We start from the raw sequence: 16,794 nt of genomic DNA, 5'->3' as shown, positions 1-16,794 counted from the left end.
ATCTGTTACTGGATAGAAGTGTCAAGATTTTATTTTAGGTAAGTCGCATTTGATACAAAAAGATGCTGAAGTTCCTCTGTATAAATATTTATGGAAAGTAACAAAAACAAAAAAGAGTTTCTACCAACAAGCTCTTAGATCAAGTATTAATACCTCTAAGCAAGTCTAGTATAACACAGGTTAATGTTAATCCCATGGGAGAGAGCCTGGAAAAGGAGCTGAACCACAGTACTTGAACAATCCTCTAATCTCAGGGCAGCCATTAGGGTAAGGTATAGTCCTGTGGAAAGGGTCACGCTTCAGCTTCTTACGCCAAAGCGAACCAACACACCCGTATGGATCTTCTTGAAACTGAGCTCTAACCATAGCCTCGCCCTTTAGAGCCCCTTCCTTGGATGATAGAGTAGCCGGAGTTCCTAAGTAGAAGAATCTTGATTCTGGAAATCCCATTGCTGAACGATGCAAATGCGCAAATCTCTCCTCCTTAAAATCATAACTCACTACCTGATCCAAGCATGAAGAGGGATACATTAATATCACAAAAATAAAAAGAACCTTTCGCTTAAGTTGGAAGCAAAAAGGCATTTACTGTAATGTTCTGTGGGTAAGACCCTGTGAGCTCTCTGAACCGACAAACACTAAAGAGAAGATTCTCAAAGCTATCTCTGGCATGCTCTTCCGTCAACGCCCTCGGCCTCACCTCATCCTTGCCTGTAATAATCAAACCCACATTTCACCAACAAGTTACTAAAGAGCAGAAACTAAACATAGCAGTTCAAACACTCACCAAACCATCTTTTAGACTCAGCAACAGCCCAATAACTCTGAGCTTCACTACGAGGTCCAGCATCTTTACGAGTCTCTCCACCACTGAACAAAAGCAAAGAATCATCATCTTTAGCTGCAGCTTCAACACCTTCTTGTATATGACTCAAGAACGTAGCAGCCTGACCAGGATTCTTCTGATAAGACTCCAAGAACCAAGAATCCTCCTTATCAACTCTACCGCAATCACTACTCGTGTAAACAGAGTGTCCAGCAACCATCACAAGGTTCTTCAGATTAGCAAACGGGTAACCATCCCCATCCAAATCGCTCTTCTTATAATAACCAACCGCTGAACCGATACGGCTCTCGTAAACCGAAGACACAAGTATCAGAACCGTGATACCAAACGAGACGCAAACGATGGAAACGAGAACCGGATGCAGTTTGAACAAGTGGTGAAGACGAATCATGATCATTTTGGGAAACGGATTCTTAGGCTTTCTAGATTTTCTGATGTTTCCTCCTGATTCTAAATCGAAGTCGCTACCTCTACTAGAGTACGCATGAAACGCCTTACTCGATCCGAAGGGATAACTTTTCATGATACAATCAAATACACAGAGGTCGAGACCAAACAATGTGGCAGTTTAAGCATACCCAGATCAGATTTAAGGAGACTAGTAACTCGTGGGATCATCAAAAAATTCTCTTCAGTGGGGATTTAACAAAAAAAGGTAAAGACTTTGATCGAACCCAGATCGTTGACTAAATCTCGATGACCATTAACGAAAAATTCAAGTACGACCCAGGTGAAAAATTTCCAGAATTGAAACGGAAGAAACTAAAACTCACCGGATTTATATAACAGTTTCCGGTGAATCATAAGGCAGAGTTTGATTTCGATTCCGTTGAACGAGAGTGTAAGAATTGTGTTTGTCTTGTCGATCAAAGAACCATTGACGATTTGAACAGTAATAAGAAGCTTCGGAAAGATGTTTTGTGTCGTCGACGTGAGCGAGGAAGATCGTTTGAGAATGGATCCTGAGTGTTTTTATTTAAAAGCCCAGATCCACATCTTGGTCCATTTATGTATAATCATTACAAATATTTATTTAATTTTATCACATGATTCATTTTAGTCTCATATTTCATATTTCCATTAAAAAAAACTAGCAATAATTTTTTATACTATTGTTTTTTTTACCGTATCAGTGTCACCAAAGAAATCCTAGAACATTTTGTAATATACCAAAGATTAACAGAAATGTATAATAATTAAAGCTAAGTTATAAAACCGTAACTATATTATTGATTAGTACAACAAATCATTAAATATCCATGTTGCAATATTAAATCCATCATACTAATTAATTTATATAGAATATAAGGTTATTATTCCTTCTCCATGAATGCCAGATACCACTCACAAATGTCAATATGCCAATGTCATTTCTGTTTTCATTTTATTATTTTCTTACAACTAAAGATTCTTTTCATATACTATCATATATTTGTTGTCTTGTTGAGTTTTGTCAATTCATTAATATACACATACGTTAAAGACTTTGGACCGTATTAACATGTTGTAACTTGTAATATATGAAGAGCTTCTGATGTGACACGTTCTTAACTCTTACTTGTTCACTTTCGTTAATTACTTAATCAAAATAGCACTTAATTGTACCCGTTGATCGTTACTAGCTTAGTTTAGGTTAAAAGATGCACTTATAACGGCTTTTAAGTTTTACCCTAAACTCAATCATTTAGCCGGTGTTGTTGTTAGTTTTGATAAAATCCGGTGTTGTTATGTTAGTTTTGTATTGGTGGCATCAAGTCACATGTTTTTAATACTAGTATTCGACGGATCCCACTAGAGACATATGAGAGTCCGAGAGTGTCGATTAATGAGTATACTATATAGTTTTATTACTTTTTATATATAAAAGTAGAGTACTTTAAAAGCTTATGACATCCCTGCCTGATGATACATGTATATACAGAAGAAATTACATTCATACACATTTATATAACTTTAAAAGAAAAGAGAAATCATTTTAGTTCGGATGATTAAATCAATAAATATTGATGTACGTACATACATTGATGATATATACATTTTTCTAAAAACTAAACTTATCATTTGAGTGAAAATCAACTAAATAAATAGATTGTTTTTCAACCCCTCACCTACATCGATCTTAATCTGTTCACCCCGTATCGATCCTGAAAGATAAAATGAAGCACCATGCACGATAATCAATATGTAGATCAAACCAAAAATTTGGAAACGTAAAAAAGGACTCTGACTATATGTGTTAATGGTAATTAATGATTACCAGAACAAAGTAGATTTCTTTGAGAATAGGTGTCAACAATGAGCTTAAAGTATCAATGTCTTCTTTTAAGGTATCATTGCTCTCGTCTCTTGCACCAATCGCGTCCATGAACGTCTTGTTGTCAGGAACCAGCTTCAAACACACCTTCATTATTACATATTTACACTATATGATCAGTACATGAAATATGTGTCCCCAAGAATTTCATTTTATAAGTTAATAACATTAAAACATAAAAATTAAAATGATGGGATATAATAGGGCAATGATGTTAGCTAGTAAGTATGATATAGCTGCTGAAAAAAAAAAGTATGATATAGCTAGAAAGAGAGTGATCATGGTGTATACTTTGAAAGCAGCAGACGCAATCCATCCATGATGCGGTTTTAATGTCGTCATGTAGCATTCTTCAACAACTTCTTCCATTCTAGACGACGTTTCTTTCGACAAGGATCGTAGTAAACCCGCAGTAAAATCCATTGTCCTTTGTGATAGAATATAAAATAGTAAGAAAGAGAGAACTCTATAATTTGTGGGTGAAATTATACGATAATTACGTAAGGTGAATATTGTCTACAAAAAAAAAGTAAGGTGAATATACCTAGTGAGCCAAAAAATAGCTCTACTGCAACTAGCAACCATTTTGGATGTTCCCTCCTCCTTTTCTTTCTTCAGAATCTCAACCAAGTTGGAGTAAACACATGAATCTGTTTCACAAACTTTCTCTAATCTCTACACCACCCAATTCAGCAAAAAAAAAAAAAACCATAAGTAAAAAAAATAATTCAAATACACAAAACAAAAGAGAGGGAAGCAAGATAGCAATTTTATAGAAAGTTATTTAAGAATAGACTAAAGTCCTCATGAAAGCAAACCAAATAAGGGATTACCAGGCTGAAATTGAATTATTGAAGAGATCTTTTACACAAAACAAAAGCACTGAGGAGATATCTATTGGGCGTTCTTATCAGCATAAAAGTTTAACTGATTTTATTATTTATTAATATTATTATAGACCCACCATACATATATACCACACGTACACATGGTGTTGATGAGTTTCAATCAATAAAGAGGACAAATCAAAATAAAATAAAGCGTCTTGCATGTCTTGTCTTTATATGCATGAAGTTACATTATCTTTATATATAGTTACCTGAATATTTTGATCAATGTCTTGTCTAAGAACAGCCATTGTCGGTCCTATCTTATCTGCAAACACCAAATCACAAACAGCCGATCGGGACAATCATTGAGTTGAGCTAGATATGAACTTATGAGGCAATTAGGATTCCTTAATAAAATACAATCATATATGAAACAATTAAGGGGGATCAACTAGCATGGTCCATGCAAAATAAAAAATGAAGATACCAAGAACTTGGATGATTAAGTTGCAAAAGGAGAGAAGAGGCCTCAAGGGTATATGTGTAGCTTCAGTGTTATCTCCAGGTTTAGTTGTGATGAAAAGAGAGAGCTCTTCAATGGCGGTTTGAAGCTCTGTCTTCTTCGTCTTCTCCATCTCGTATCTCTTTCTCTTCATGACCTCTTCTCTCTCTTATTCATAATCTTCTACTTTCTCCTTTTATTACAAAAGACTAGAGTTATATATATTAGTGTAAAAACATCGCTTTAAACCATCAAGTGTTTGTCAAGAAAAAAAAAGACTTTAAACCATCAAGTTGGTGTTATCTTTTGTATAATAAAAGGAAATATTAAATATAATATAATACTCCAAAATTGTTCCTCGTTAATTAAAGTATGATTGAAAGTAATATTATTGTTTTGGGTTAGAAGCGGAGACAAGTTAACTTCAACAGCAAAGCCGGTCCATATATATATATACTAACACATATAATATGAATGGCATGAAAATAGTAATCGACTAATAATCGCTTAGATTCCTAAGATTATGATGATGGTGACCCACTTTTTGACCTCTATTTTTTTGGTGTATGGTTCTAATCGATCCGATTATTTAAATAAAATAGAATTCTGGATGTTAACGATTAATATAAGCGTTGAAAATACTAATAGTATTGATTAGTGGGCTTATGGTTCTGTTTAGATGTGCTGGTTGGTCATAAGGCATGCAAGGATGAAATAAAAGGAATCTTCGACCAATTTCTTTATTATTTGGATTAATTGTCAGCTCTTCGTTCATGAATCCAATCATTTGCACCACTATATATAATATGTATGTATATAAAATTTCGTGCTTAAATTGAAATATAGTTTTGAGATATAAAAAATATCTAATAAGACAATTTTCTCTATATAAAAAAAAATTCAAAACAATTTGTACGTATCATACTATTCTAAAGATCACTATACTATTTTATAAGTATATAACATACAAATATATATATATATATATATATATATATATATATATATATATATATACATTTTTGATATCACAATGAAGAATTGAAACACAAGTTATCAAGCGATTCAAACCTGACAAGGTTTCGTAGTATACTTTCTAACAACTTCGTTTTTTACGATTTTAAATAATTCTCAGCAGTTTTCACAATATTCACCTTAAATTTGTATCATACTTTACCTAGAATTTACAGAATTACAGTAGCATACAAATTGCTCAATTCTTAACCTTTTTGTTTTTTTTTTTTTTTTTTTTTTTCATTTTCCAAATATTCTGCGATAGTGATATAAGACTTTTTTGTTAACATATCTCTCACATGCCAACTTCTTACACTAAATGGTTGATTAATAACATGATATATATATATATATATATAATATTGGAAATTGATAGAATAAAGAATGATTTCACGGAAGAGATCTACATTGCTCTTTTCCTTATACTTCTATTTTTTTGCGATCTATTCGGAAATAGAGCTGCAAAACAGAAATGCATTCATCAGCACTTTTCCTTGAATTTCAATTCACAGCAATAGTTGTCACGTTTTTGTACCTTGATTACATAATTAATGTTAGACACCTTGACATTTATTCTTCTAAGTTTGGTCCGAAGACTTATTATGTTATCTGTGTGTCTAACATCCTTTGGGAGTGGACTCACTGCGTAGTTTGGAATATGTTAGCAATTTTCATTGCTTCATCATGTAACAACTAACCACAACATATACCATATCAATGAATATTTTCATAGTAATCCACAAACATTTAATTAGGCAACTGCTTAATATATCTAAATATAAAAACAAAGCTAAGATCTCATGCAGAATGTATCAATTACCTCTGAATGCATAACATGAAGGAATTTTTCAAGGCCAGCAAAAGAAATTTGTTCAGCGTGCTATATGAATTTTCAGATAATACTTGGTCTGAAAAAAGATTGGTAAAATAAAGAAGCTTTTTGGAAATAAACAAATAAAGTTATATTTCTAAATATTGATGATCCAATGTATGCATTTCGTACACTTTGTTTATTTTAATCATTTTATTGTAAATAGTTATCAAATTGTGTGTTTTTCAAATATTTAAAATTTATTTAACATATATTCGTTTGTGAAATCACATAGAATTACAATATTTTGTAGGTTTATAAAGTAATTTATACAAAAAAGTTTACAAACTGTTAGTTTATTTTAAATAAAAATTATATATGTATTAATCTATTGAACTAATTTTATAGTTTTAGCATCTTTGAAATGAATATAACTGAATTATAATAAACTAAAAAGGAATTATTATTGATAGTACATTTTTCAAACTTAAAATACATAGTTTATGGGTGATAGTGGGAGAACTAATCAACATTTTGGTAGTTTGTGATACTGTTAATATTGATGTATAAAAAATAAGTTATATTACTAGTACATTTTAATACATACTATTTTTTGAGTGTTTATCATTTATCTGCATTTTTATATAACCGAGTTGATAGAATAAATTCAGACTATATGCACTTACTTAAACTCAATAATATATAAATTTAATTTTTTTATTAGGAGGAAGAACAAAAAAAGTGAGTCTGTGGGCCGAGTATGGGCCTACCAGTGTATATACTTTGGAAAATTAGATATCCATTACAATTTTGATTAGGTTAATTGTTAAGTTTTGATCAACTTTAAGTTCGATTATCAGTTCTTTTATTTTATTGTTGGTAACTTCTTTAAAAAGGAAACACACACACACATGTAATTAATTCCAGTGATCTTTCAAGTATTTAATTTCCAAATTCTAATTATATTTTCTTCTTTGCTAGGTCATTAATTTGATATTTCATTCGTTTGGTTGAATAATTTTGATAAGGAAGAAATCTAAGTAGACAACACGTGGATATCAATCTCTTAGATTAATTTATCTAATGTAGTTAGGGTCTTAATAGATTTCTATAAATTAACTAGACGACGAAAAGGAGAGAATATCCAACATAGTTTGTAAATTTTTGTTATTGTGGTCATGTATGTATCTAGATATATATACACAAGTAATTAATTAAATCGTATATATATTGCAAGCTGATGTGAGAGCAAAAGGCTTATACATCACCTCCAACATCACTACAAACAAAGAATATACATTATCATAGACATAGATTAATTAATAAAATTTAGAGATTATCATGAAGTTTGAAATTAAAACACTACAGTTGGTAGACTTTTTTTAATAATCAATTAAGGTAAGGCATTACGTTATCGGGTTATTCCTTTCTCTTCTAGATGCTGAACTTTAATGTTTTTTGCTTTGTCTCAAATATTGGGATAGGAGGCCTTGTCTATTTCGGCCCATACACGTCTAAGTACTAACGCGTGGGTGTGGCTCTGGTTCAATTGAATGTGGCTGTCTCCACTCTACAGTGTCCACCGCCGTGATATACGGAGCTTCATATCAACTTCCTTCAGACCATGTGCAACGGCGTTTATTTGCACCGTCCCTCGTTTTCTTTTGTTTTAAAATAAATCAAAAAAGCCCCAATTCAAAAGAAACGTCTCTTTATTTGGGACGTTTTTTTGTCCGTCTATTTGGACGCGTGGTAGGTTCTGATTGGTTAAAGATTTTTTCAAGGGTTAAAACAAAATAATTTGTCAAATCCTCTCTTCTATCTCAACGCCGAACGGAGAAGATCGGAGCAAAGATGATTTCCGGCGAGAACTACACGACTATCGACAGCCATAAAGTCTCTGGATCTGTACCTGTAAGTTCTCTCATCCATTAACGTTTTCTCAATCTTCGATGAATCTTGACACGGCATTAGGCTCGCATGAATCTTCGATGAATATCTCTACGTTTGTGACATGGCATTAGGCTCGCATGAATCTTGAACATCATAGACTCGCATTGTGTGTAAGAAAGGAGAGTCCTTTTAAACCAATCACACAAAGTATTTTTATATCTGTGATGGTTATTGTGTGGGTTTGTTCATTTATTTGATTTTCGATTGCTCTGTTTATTGGAAACCCTTTTGTGTTGTTGATCACAAGTTGATGGAGTCTGGTTTGCTTCCAGCTGAAAAAGCAAAGAAAGTTCTTGAGAAGAAACTGCAAAATGGTGGAAAGTTCAGTTCTCCTACAAAATCTGCAGCTTCTACTCCAAGAAGCAACAACAAATCAGTGCCCGCGAAGAAGGAGACAAAAAAATCACCTTCTGAAGCTTTGTCAGACAAAAAGAAGGGAACTGTTTCGAAACCAGCCACAAAGAAGAGGAAGAAGAACTCTGATGATGTTTGTGATGACGACTCAGATGATGATTTTGTGGCTAGTAGAGTCTCTAAAAAACCTAGAGCCAAGTAAGTAGTTGGAGTTATAAGACTGAATTTGTAATCGGGTTTTAGTGACTCAATTGGTAGAATCCTTAAAGGAGACAAATTCATTAAGAGTAATGGAAGAATTGGCAGATTGTTTCTGATCTTATTGCATCAAGATTAATATATTTGAGGGACCAAAATTTGTCCTTACACCAATGCTCATACCAAAGTTAAGAAACTATCAAAATAAGAATAAAATATTTGAAGGACCAAAAATTGTCCTTGACCGATGCACATGGTCTCACGAACCGTATTAGACCATGTGCAACGGCGTTTATTTGCACCGTCCCTCGTTTTTTTTTGTTTTAAAATAAATCAAAAAAGCCCAATTCAGAAGAAACGTCTCTTTATTTGGGATGTTTTTTCGTCCGTCTACTTGGACGCGCGGTAGGTTCTGATTGGTTGAAGATTTTTTCAAGGGTTAAAACAAAATAATTTGTCAAATCCTCTCTTCTATCTCAACGCCGAACGGAGAAGATCGGAGCAAAGATGATTTCCGGCGGGAACTACACGACTATCGACAGCCATAAAGTCTCTGGATCTGTACCTGTAAGTTCTCTCATCCATTAACGTTTTCTCAATCTTCGATGAATATCTCTACGTCTGTGTGTGTGCTTGTCCGTACACTGATTCTTCAGATCTGATCTTGTTTCCACCTGTTTTGTTTGTGTCAAATCGTAGTCTGTTCCAGATCCAGGTCATACCACCGTCAAATTCACAGGTAACATTCTCGTAGTTTCTGAATTTTTTCAGTTTCTGAGGTTAATTTGATTATAGAACCAATTAGAACGATTTGATTTTTGGAATCCTGTTGATGTTAGCTAAGGTTACTGCAAATTTGTTAGGTAATGCTATGGATTTTGAATGAATCTCTAGTTTCGAACAGATTAAGGGTTTAGCTAATAGAAGATACGAGAATCTTGTTTATGGAGAAAGAGGAAGACTTGTTATTGCTAATGTAGTTTGATCTTTTAAGTTTTGGTTTGACATTGGTTATGTTCATGTTAATCGGCGTGTATTTGTACGAGTCACTTTACAAGCAAATTCCCACTAGCGATATGGCTCAGATTTGGTGAGCTCTTATATTCCTTTGTCTGCCTTGCATTGCATTGATCTGCAACTTAAAAAAACGCTTACACGTATGTATTGTTTTCGTAATGTATCTGATTTGTTTGGTCACTCCATGTTTAAGCTGAGTCCTACACCAAGTTGATATATTCCTTTTGGACTTAATGCATACTTGTGTTTGATGATGGTCTCTTTTGTTTTGTGACACGGCATTAGGCTCGCATGAATCTTGAACATCATAGACTCGCATTGTGTGTAAGAAAGGAGAGTCCTTTTAAACCAATCACACAAAGTATTTTTATATCTGTGATGGTTATTGTGTGGGTTTGTTCATTTATTTGATTTTCGATTGCTCTGTTTATTGGAAACCCTTTTGTGTTGTTGATCACAGGTTGATGGAGTCTGGTTTGCTTCCAGCTGAAAAAGCAAAGAAAGTTCTTGAGAAGAAACTGCAAAATGGTGGAAAGTTCAGTTCTCCTACAAAATCTGCAGCTTCTACTCCGAGAAGCAACAACAAATCAGTGCCCGCGAAGAAGGAGACAAAAAAATCACCTTCTGAAGCTTTGTCAGACAAAAAGAAGGGAACTGTTTCGAAACCAGCCACGAAGAAGAGGAAGAACTCTGATGATGTTTGTGATGACGACTCAGGTGATGATTTTGTGGCTAGCAGAGTCTCTAAAAAACCTAGAGCCAAGTAAGTAGTTGGAGTTATAAGACTGAATTTGTAATCGGGTTTTAGTGACTCAATTGGTAGAATCCTTAAAGGAGACAAATTCATTAAGAGTAATGGAAGAATTGGCAGATTGTTTCTGATCTTATTGCATCAAGATTAATATATTTGAGGGACCAAAATTTGTCCTTACACCAATGCTCATACCAAAGTTAAGAAACTATCAAAATAAGAATAAAATATTTGAAGGACCAAAAATTGTCCTTAACCGATGCACATGGTCTTAGCAATACTTTCCGCGAGATGATCTTCATTCTCGCCGTCGAAACGGCTAGATCTCAGCTATTGCCTATTGGCTATTGCAGAGAGCAATGAGCAAGTTTTCTCCACTAATACTAAATTTAAAAAGTCGGGGTTTAGTGGATCTGAAAGGCATAACGAGATTTTGTTTTAGTACTTAAACTTGCACATACATTATACAAGAAACAGTGATAGATGATGTATTAAATAATCACCAAGTTAGGGTTTTGAGGAATTGATTATGAAGATACGAGTTAGTTGTTAGAAAAAGAGAAATCCAAGTCATAAGGACATTATTACAAGTACTGAAATAATATAAAAAAAAAAAAAAAGAGGGACAAGGCCCTCGTTAATTGGCTTTGGCTTTGTCATTGATGCCGAGCTTCTTCTTCTTCTTCTTCTTCTTGTTTTTCATTTTGAAAAGATTCTTCTTCTTGTCTTTAAATGAAGACTCAGATTGAACGGAGGCGGCGAGAATATCTTTGCGGATCTGGAACTCCTTCATCAGTTGTCTTCGATCAGTATTCTTATGCCACAATTCACGACCATATTGAAGATCTGGCCGAATACAACCACCGCTACCGTACGTCATTGCGATCGAAGCCTGACTGTGGAAAACCCTATCTAAGATCTCTTCCTCTAATGCAGCGGAATATCAGGGAAGCAAGAGATTGAGTTTGTGATCAACAGGACCAAAGCTCGTTAGTTTGTGAGTTAAGCTAACAGAGCAAACGACACGATAGGGTCGATCGAGAGAAACTCTCTGTTTTTTTTTTTCTTATTACAATAAAAGACAACTCCTATTTATAATAATAATAGGATCGATTAAACCTAAAAGGAAAACACCGCTTAAGCAAAAAGGAAAACACAACACTGCTTAAGCTAATGTATAATGGAAATAAAGAGATAGAATATTAATTAAGTAAAGCCCAGCAAAATAATAACGTAAAGCTAAAGGAAGAACAAGATAGTAGATCACCCTCTCTCTCTCTCTCTCACTAATTGGATTAAGTTTATGCCGCCTAATGGGCTTTTATAGCGAAGTAACAACCAAACCCCAGCTCTCTCTCTCTCTCTCTCTCTCTCTCGAGAAACTACTAAGTCGTTTCTTCTTTCACTGATCATACAAATGAAGAGAGAAAGAGACATATAATGGCATTGCAGAAGTAAGATTCTTTGTTTTCAGTATTTAAACTAGTACACTAGTATGATTTACATAACAAGAAGCAATGACGGACTATGGCATCAATCAACATGTTTAGGGTTCTGAGGAATTGAATTAGACGAATACTGAGTTGTTAAAAAACGAAGAGAAATCCCATTAATTAAGGTCAAACATATTACATAACATAAAAGGATTTAAAGTCACAAGGGCATTATTACACAAGTGCTTGAGGAAGCAAATATATAAAGAGAGGGACACGGCCTTCTTAATTGGCTTTGGCTTTGGCGAGCTTCTTCTTCTTCTTCTTCTTGGTTTTCTTTTTGAAAAGATTCTTCTTCTTGTCTTTAAAAGAAGACACTGCAGCTTCAGATTGAACGGAGGCGGCGAGCATATCTTTGCGGATCTGGAACTCCTCCAGCAGTTGTCTTCGATCAGTATTCTTAGGCCAGATTTCACTATCATATCGAAGATGTGACCAAACACAACCACGTCTACCGTACGTCATTGCGATCGAAGCCGACAGTGGAAAGTTGAAATTGAAACCCTATCTTTTTTTTTTCTATAGCAACAAAAGTAACAACATGTCTCTTATGTTTAAAAAAAAAAAAAGAAAGTTTTCTAAAATATGTCTCGATTTTATTGGGCTAAACTATTGGGCTAGGCCTTTGAATATTTCAGCCCATAATCTACACACACGTCTTCTAAGATACTGACGCGTGTTTTGTGTCTCCGGTAGAATTGAAGAAACACCAGACGACACTACAATGGCTGCCTCCACCGCCGTGACTTACGGAGCTTCATACCTGCTTCCTTCACGAACCTCCACATTAGCGATATCTTCCCGGAGGTTATCTTCATTCTCGCTGTCGAAACGGTTAGACCTCAGCTATCTGCGGGGGAGAGTCAAAGTCAATGCACCATCGCCAAGGCGCGTCGTGGTTCGTGCCGCCAGAATTGAGTCAGGCGGAGTAAAATTAGGAGCTAGGGCTCCCAATTTTGAGGTAAAAAATGTCACATTTACGTCGTCGGAAAAAAAAAATACAGAGGAATTTTCTAGTCTTAGAGATTTGTGTGTGTGTTTGTGATTGAAACTTATAGCTTACGGAGCCGCTCACTGGAAACGTATGGAAATTAGAAGATTTTGAACTGTACCCATCTCTACTGGTGAGTAATGAACTACTTTTCAATTTGTTAATTCAGCTTTTTATAATTTGTAATCTAAAACCTCTGTTTTTGAGTTTGTGTGTTGGTTCATAACATTGTTAGGTTATGTTCATCTGCAATCATTGCCCGTTTGTGATTCACTTGAAGAAAGACATTGTAAAGCTTTGTAATTTCTATATGGAGGTAGGTCACAAACATTTTGCTTCTGTGTTCTTTTCTTAGCTTGACTCATTATGTATTGGTTATCTTATCTTAGCTATATATATTGTTGTCTGGTTCTGCAGAAAGGTCTTGCTGTTGTTGCTATATCTTCAAATTCTGTTGTAACTCATCCTCAGGTTTGTGTTTGTTGTGATACTCTCTAGTGTTAATGATTTATTTGTTGAGATGAGGTTTCTATATGGTTTGTTCCATGTTCGTTTCCTTTTCACAGGATGGGCCTGAGTTCATGGCAGAGGATGCAAAAGTTTTCAAGTACCCATTTCCTTACTTGTATGATGAGGTATGTCTGTTCGGATCTTTGTTTTTTCTTTTGAACCTTTTCAGCATTTTTAGTTGATTATACGAGTTTTCTGATTTTTTCCTCTTGCCTCAGTCACAAGAGGTTGCTAGAGAATTTGGAGCTGTTTGTACCCCCGAGTTTTTCTTATATAAGAAGGTAATTTGTGATCATATCTTTTGATAAAAGATTGTTAAGTAGCAGGGAAAATGTCTACTGTTTTGGGTATATTGTGATTATTTCTTGCTAAAGCATGTAAAGATGAACTCACAAAGCTCTTATATTTGAAATATACTATTATGGATATATGCTTAACATAGCCATTTGTTGGATTATGAGTAGTTATATCATGATCTCCTTTTCCAGCTCAAACAAACAAGACTTCTTACAAAACCTGTGACTTGTTTTGTTAATTAACTCTATCTCAACTTGTTCTCGCCTGTGAAATGGAGCAGGATGGTCGTAGACCATTTGAGCTGGTCTATCATGGTCAGTTTGATGATTCCCGGCCAAGCAATAGCATACCTGTAACTGGGAGGTTTGTTTTCTATGTCACTACTTTTAACATATTCCAGAGAAGTTGTTATACAAGAAAACCTAACATGTTATATTTGTGTAGGGATCTAAGCCTTGCGATTGATCTTGCCCTTAGCTGTCAACCAATACCGTCAAATCAAAAGCCAAGGTACAGTCAGATTTGATACGCTTTTCTTCAATTCTTTGTTTACAATTTCTATAGCCTTTGATGACCAACTGAGACCCTGGATTTGGTATATTGTAAAAGTGTTGGTTGCAGCATAAAGTGGCACCCAGAAACAGAGTCGTGAGCTAATAGATTGATCGTGTTTACAAACTGCATTGTATTAGAAACAGCTGCGCAACATTATTTTTCAGGCAAGTCGTTTGTTCTGTAAACTCAGGTCCATATTATGTTAAAACCAACCAAAGATCGATTAAAACTGTTAATTATAGTTTCTGTTTCGATAGAGTTGCAAACTGGACTTCCTTTCTTGTTAACCAGAATCAGGAGTAGAACTGCCATGTTTGCTTTTTTTTAACATATATGAATAGTGAGAATTTCGAATTTTACAGGTATGTTCTAAAATCGAATCTGAAAGGAGATGAAAAGGCAAAAGAGAAGAACTTTGAAACCCTAGCCGCAAAAAGAACATAGAAATTGTAAGTTTGTATCCATTATTCAAGATTAATATACAGTAATCTACTCCACGGATCCTATTCTGTGGGATCGTTCATGTGTGATATAACTTCATGAACAATATAAGAATGAGTTTTGGTGTAAATAGTACGTGTTTTCTATGTATAATAAATTAAGTATATGTGATCAAAATGAAAGAAACCAATCTTCCTCTTCCTGGTCAAATCCCGAATCTGGTCAGATCTGTTGAACTCCAGTTATCACCATTGATCATGAATCTCCCCTGAGAAATCAACTGGTCTGGCTCCTCTGAGAATGAGCAGTCCAGGATCTCTTGAATCTCTTTGTCATCGAGTAAACCCTGGAACTCGAAGATCTCCTCTCGATCTTCTTGGAGAAACTGACCAAAACCTCGTTGATCTTCTTCGGTCTTCTGGGATAGATGATTGAATTCCCCGTAGAATCCAAGATCCACATCGGTTTCTTGGCAGATATCCCAGCTCAAGGAATCTAAAGCATTAGTGGTTGTTGTTACCGGTGAATCTTGATCGGATCCAGTAGTATTATCTGTACTAGAAGGGCTACGATCAGTCACGTACTGTGCGAAAACCGCAGCCAAATCAATATCAGAACCGGCAGGGCTGGACTGAATTCCATCATCTTGGTTAATAAGACCATCAGGTCGATTCTCGTTCCGACCAAACCTTTTGTGACTGTTGTGTCTGCTGCGGCTTCTCTTGCGACAGCCTCCACCTACAGGAATGTTGCGGAGAGAACCTCCCTTGGTCCAGTAACGACGGCAACCTTTGCAGAAGTATCTAGGCTGAGACAAGCTGTAGTTGTTGTAATAACAAAACTTGGTGTTGGACGATGCACAACGAGGACAAGCCGGAGCAGTAACCTCTTGCCCATAGGAAAGCTTCCACTTCTCCTCCGGAATTATTTCCATCTCCGGTGATGGAAACTGGTGCTGCTGGTAGCTGTTGTGTCCAATGTACGGCAACATTTTTCATATACTTTTTTTTCACGAATTTTGGTGTGTAAAGATTGGAAAAGCTAACAAGTGAGCACTTGGTGGTATATTCGAGTACATCTATCTCTAATATATATGGGATTGTGTGAACGTAGAGGTGAGGAAGAGCATGTGTGTGTGGAAGCAGAGGTGCATCGATTAATGTGTGAAGGCTTACGAAGTAAACGTGGGCGGTTGCCGAGCCGTGCGTCTCCTTTTCCGTTTCTTCTTCATCAAGTTACCTTCGAATTTGGTCCTTCGTATTAGTTTTTACCTATATATAATGACAATTAAATATGTTTATCAATTATTTAACGATTTAATAATCCAAGTTTTGATAAACGATTGGATGATGAATTTCAGAAAGTTTTTGTTGAGGCAACTTGAAATTTATGTTTCATACCATCAAAGAGCAAATTAAAAATAATATGAAAGTATATGCATATGTGCCATCCTATTCTCTCAGTTAACAGTCGTGGTAAAAACCTCTACATAAAAATATTGTTAAAACCAAGGTTGTTCAAGTGGGTAGAAAGAGTTTTTTTAATGCCACACTAGTTCAAGTCGATAGATATCTATTGGAGGAAACATCAGAAAATTTTGGTTGATGCATTCCCTGTTTTCTGTCTGCTTGACCTAATCGTGAATGTAAGTAAGTAAAACACTATATAATTACCCTCTTCTAAAATATTAACGTAGGGGCATCATATTATATTAGTGTGTAGATGATTCGTCACTTACATTCTCAGCATCTAGTTCTCGTGAACCGCAAGACACTACTGGATTTATTAAACAAAGCATCGTAACATTTTGATCACTTGCACCCATTCTACATTAGTATCATTTTAACACTTCCAAAGTTCGAAGCGTCAGTACATTATTCTTATTATTGTCATTTTGTTTATCCATTCACCAAGTT

General features: G+C 35.0%; 5 protein-coding genes across 6 annotated transcripts; 2 read left to right on the top strand and 3 right to left on the bottom strand.

Annotated features, from left to right (window-relative positions):
- Positions 1-9: 9 nt before the first annotated feature.
- Positions 10-1,833, bottom strand: LOC104756497 (uncharacterized protein C57A10.07). Its single transcript, XM_010479100.3, has 3 exons — positions 788-1,833; positions 590-711; positions 10-504 (listed from the first exon to the last, which is right to left on the bottom strand). The coding sequence occupies exons 1-3, from the start codon at positions 1,368-1,370 to the stop codon at positions 187-189; spliced, it is 1,023 nt and encodes a 340-aa protein (XP_010477402.1). The 5' UTR covers positions 1,371-1,833; the 3' UTR covers positions 10-186.
- Positions 1,834-2,766: 933 nt separating this feature from the next.
- LOC104756495 (glycolipid transfer protein 2) lies at positions 2,767-4,791 on the bottom strand. Of its 2 annotated transcripts, XM_010479096.3 has the most exons (6): positions 4,479-4,791; positions 4,261-4,316; positions 3,706-3,836; positions 3,453-3,588; positions 3,105-3,248; positions 2,767-2,991 (listed from the first exon to the last, which is right to left on the bottom strand). In XM_010479096.3, exons 1-6 carry the CDS (start codon positions 4,645-4,647, stop codon positions 2,956-2,958), a joined length of 672 nt encoding a protein of 223 aa, XP_010477398.1. In that variant the 5' UTR covers positions 4,648-4,791; the 3' UTR covers positions 2,767-2,955. The 2 variants fall into 2 exon arrangements, with proteins under 2 accessions (XP_010477398.1, XP_087350256.1); XM_087494130.1 differs by lacking the exons at positions 4,261-4,316; positions 4,479-4,791 and adding an exon at positions 3,995-4,103.
- A 3,381-nt stretch (positions 4,792-8,172) lies between these two features.
- On the top strand, positions 8,173-8,827 carry LOC147923434 (uncharacterized). Its single transcript, XM_087496436.1, has 2 exons — positions 8,173-8,232; positions 8,519-8,827. The coding sequence occupies exons 1-2, from the start codon at positions 8,173-8,175 to the stop codon at positions 8,825-8,827; spliced, it is 369 nt and encodes a 122-aa protein (XP_087352562.1).
- A 3,931-nt stretch (positions 8,828-12,758) lies between these two features.
- On the top strand, positions 12,759-15,008 carry LOC104756492 (uncharacterized). Its single transcript, XM_010479095.3, has 10 exons — positions 12,759-13,045; positions 13,143-13,208; positions 13,311-13,391; positions 13,493-13,546; positions 13,642-13,710; positions 13,804-13,866; positions 14,163-14,245; positions 14,327-14,392; positions 14,492-14,601; positions 14,800-15,008. Exons 1-9 carry the CDS (start codon positions 12,809-12,811, stop codon positions 14,532-14,534), a joined length of 762 nt encoding a protein of 253 aa, XP_010477397.2. The 5' UTR covers positions 12,759-12,808; the 3' UTR covers positions 14,535-14,601; positions 14,800-15,008.
- Positions 14,882-15,869, bottom strand: LOC104756494 (dof zinc finger protein DOF1.2). Its single transcript, XM_019238796.2, has one exon. It carries the CDS (start codon positions 15,867-15,869, stop codon positions 15,084-15,086), a length of 786 nt encoding a protein of 261 aa, XP_019094341.2. The 3' UTR covers positions 14,882-15,083.
- Between the last annotated feature and the right edge of the window lie 925 nt (positions 15,870-16,794).

Source organism: Camelina sativa, chromosome 17 (genome assembly GCF_030686135.1).
Source record: "Camelina sativa cultivar CO46 ecotype springtype chromosome 17, ASM3068613v1".
In the NCBI taxonomy this organism is placed as follows: Eukaryota; Viridiplantae; Streptophyta; class Magnoliopsida; order Brassicales; family Brassicaceae; genus Camelina; species Camelina sativa.
This window is presented reverse-complemented; position numbering and strand designations above follow the sequence as displayed.

Bases quoted from the DNA above. Each gene is read 5' to 3' on its own strand.
- LOC104756495 (XM_010479096.3), bottom strand. From the start codon at position 4,647: ATGAAGAGAAAGAGATACGAGATGGAGAAGACGAAGAAGACAGAGCTT. The intron at 3,249-3,452 runs GTATACACCATG...GTAATAATGAAG, and splicing joins TTGCGTCTGCTGCTTTCAAA to GTGTGTTTGAAGCTGGTTCC. The intron at 2,992-3,104 runs GTAATCATTAAT...TTTATCTTTCAG, and splicing joins AAGAAATCTACTTTGTTCTG to GATCGATACGGGGTGAACAG.
- LOC104756497 (XM_010479100.3), bottom strand. From the start codon at position 1,370: ATGAAAAGTTATCCCTTCGGATCGAGTAAGGCGTTTCATGCGTACTCT. The intron at 712-787 runs GTGAGTGTTTGA...TGATTATTACAG, and splicing joins TGAGTCTAAAAGATGGTTTG to GCAAGGATGAGGTGAGGCCG. The intron at 505-589 runs GTAAATGCCTTT...TGCTTGGATCAG, and splicing joins CTTACCCACAGAACATTACA to GTAGTGAGTTATGATTTTAA.
- LOC147923434 (XM_087496436.1), top strand. From the start codon at position 8,173: ATGATTTCCGGCGAGAACTACACGACTATCGACAGCCATAAAGTCTCT. The intron at 8,233-8,518 runs GTAAGTTCTCTC...GTTGATCACAAG, and splicing joins AAGTCTCTGGATCTGTACCT to TTGATGGAGTCTGGTTTGCT.
- LOC104756492 (XM_010479095.3), top strand. From the start codon at position 12,809: ATGGCTGCCTCCACCGCCGTGACTTACGGAGCTTCATACCTGCTTCCT. The intron at 13,867-14,162 runs GTAATTTGTGAT...GAAATGGAGCAG, and splicing joins AGTTTTTCTTATATAAGAAG to GATGGTCGTAGACCATTTGA. The intron at 14,246-14,326 runs GTTTGTTTTCTA...ATATTTGTGTAG, and splicing joins AGCATACCTGTAACTGGGAG to GGATCTAAGCCTTGCGATTG.
- LOC104756494 (XM_019238796.2), bottom strand. From the start codon at position 15,869: ATGTTGCCGTACATTGGACACAACAGCTACCAGCAGCACCAGTTTCCA.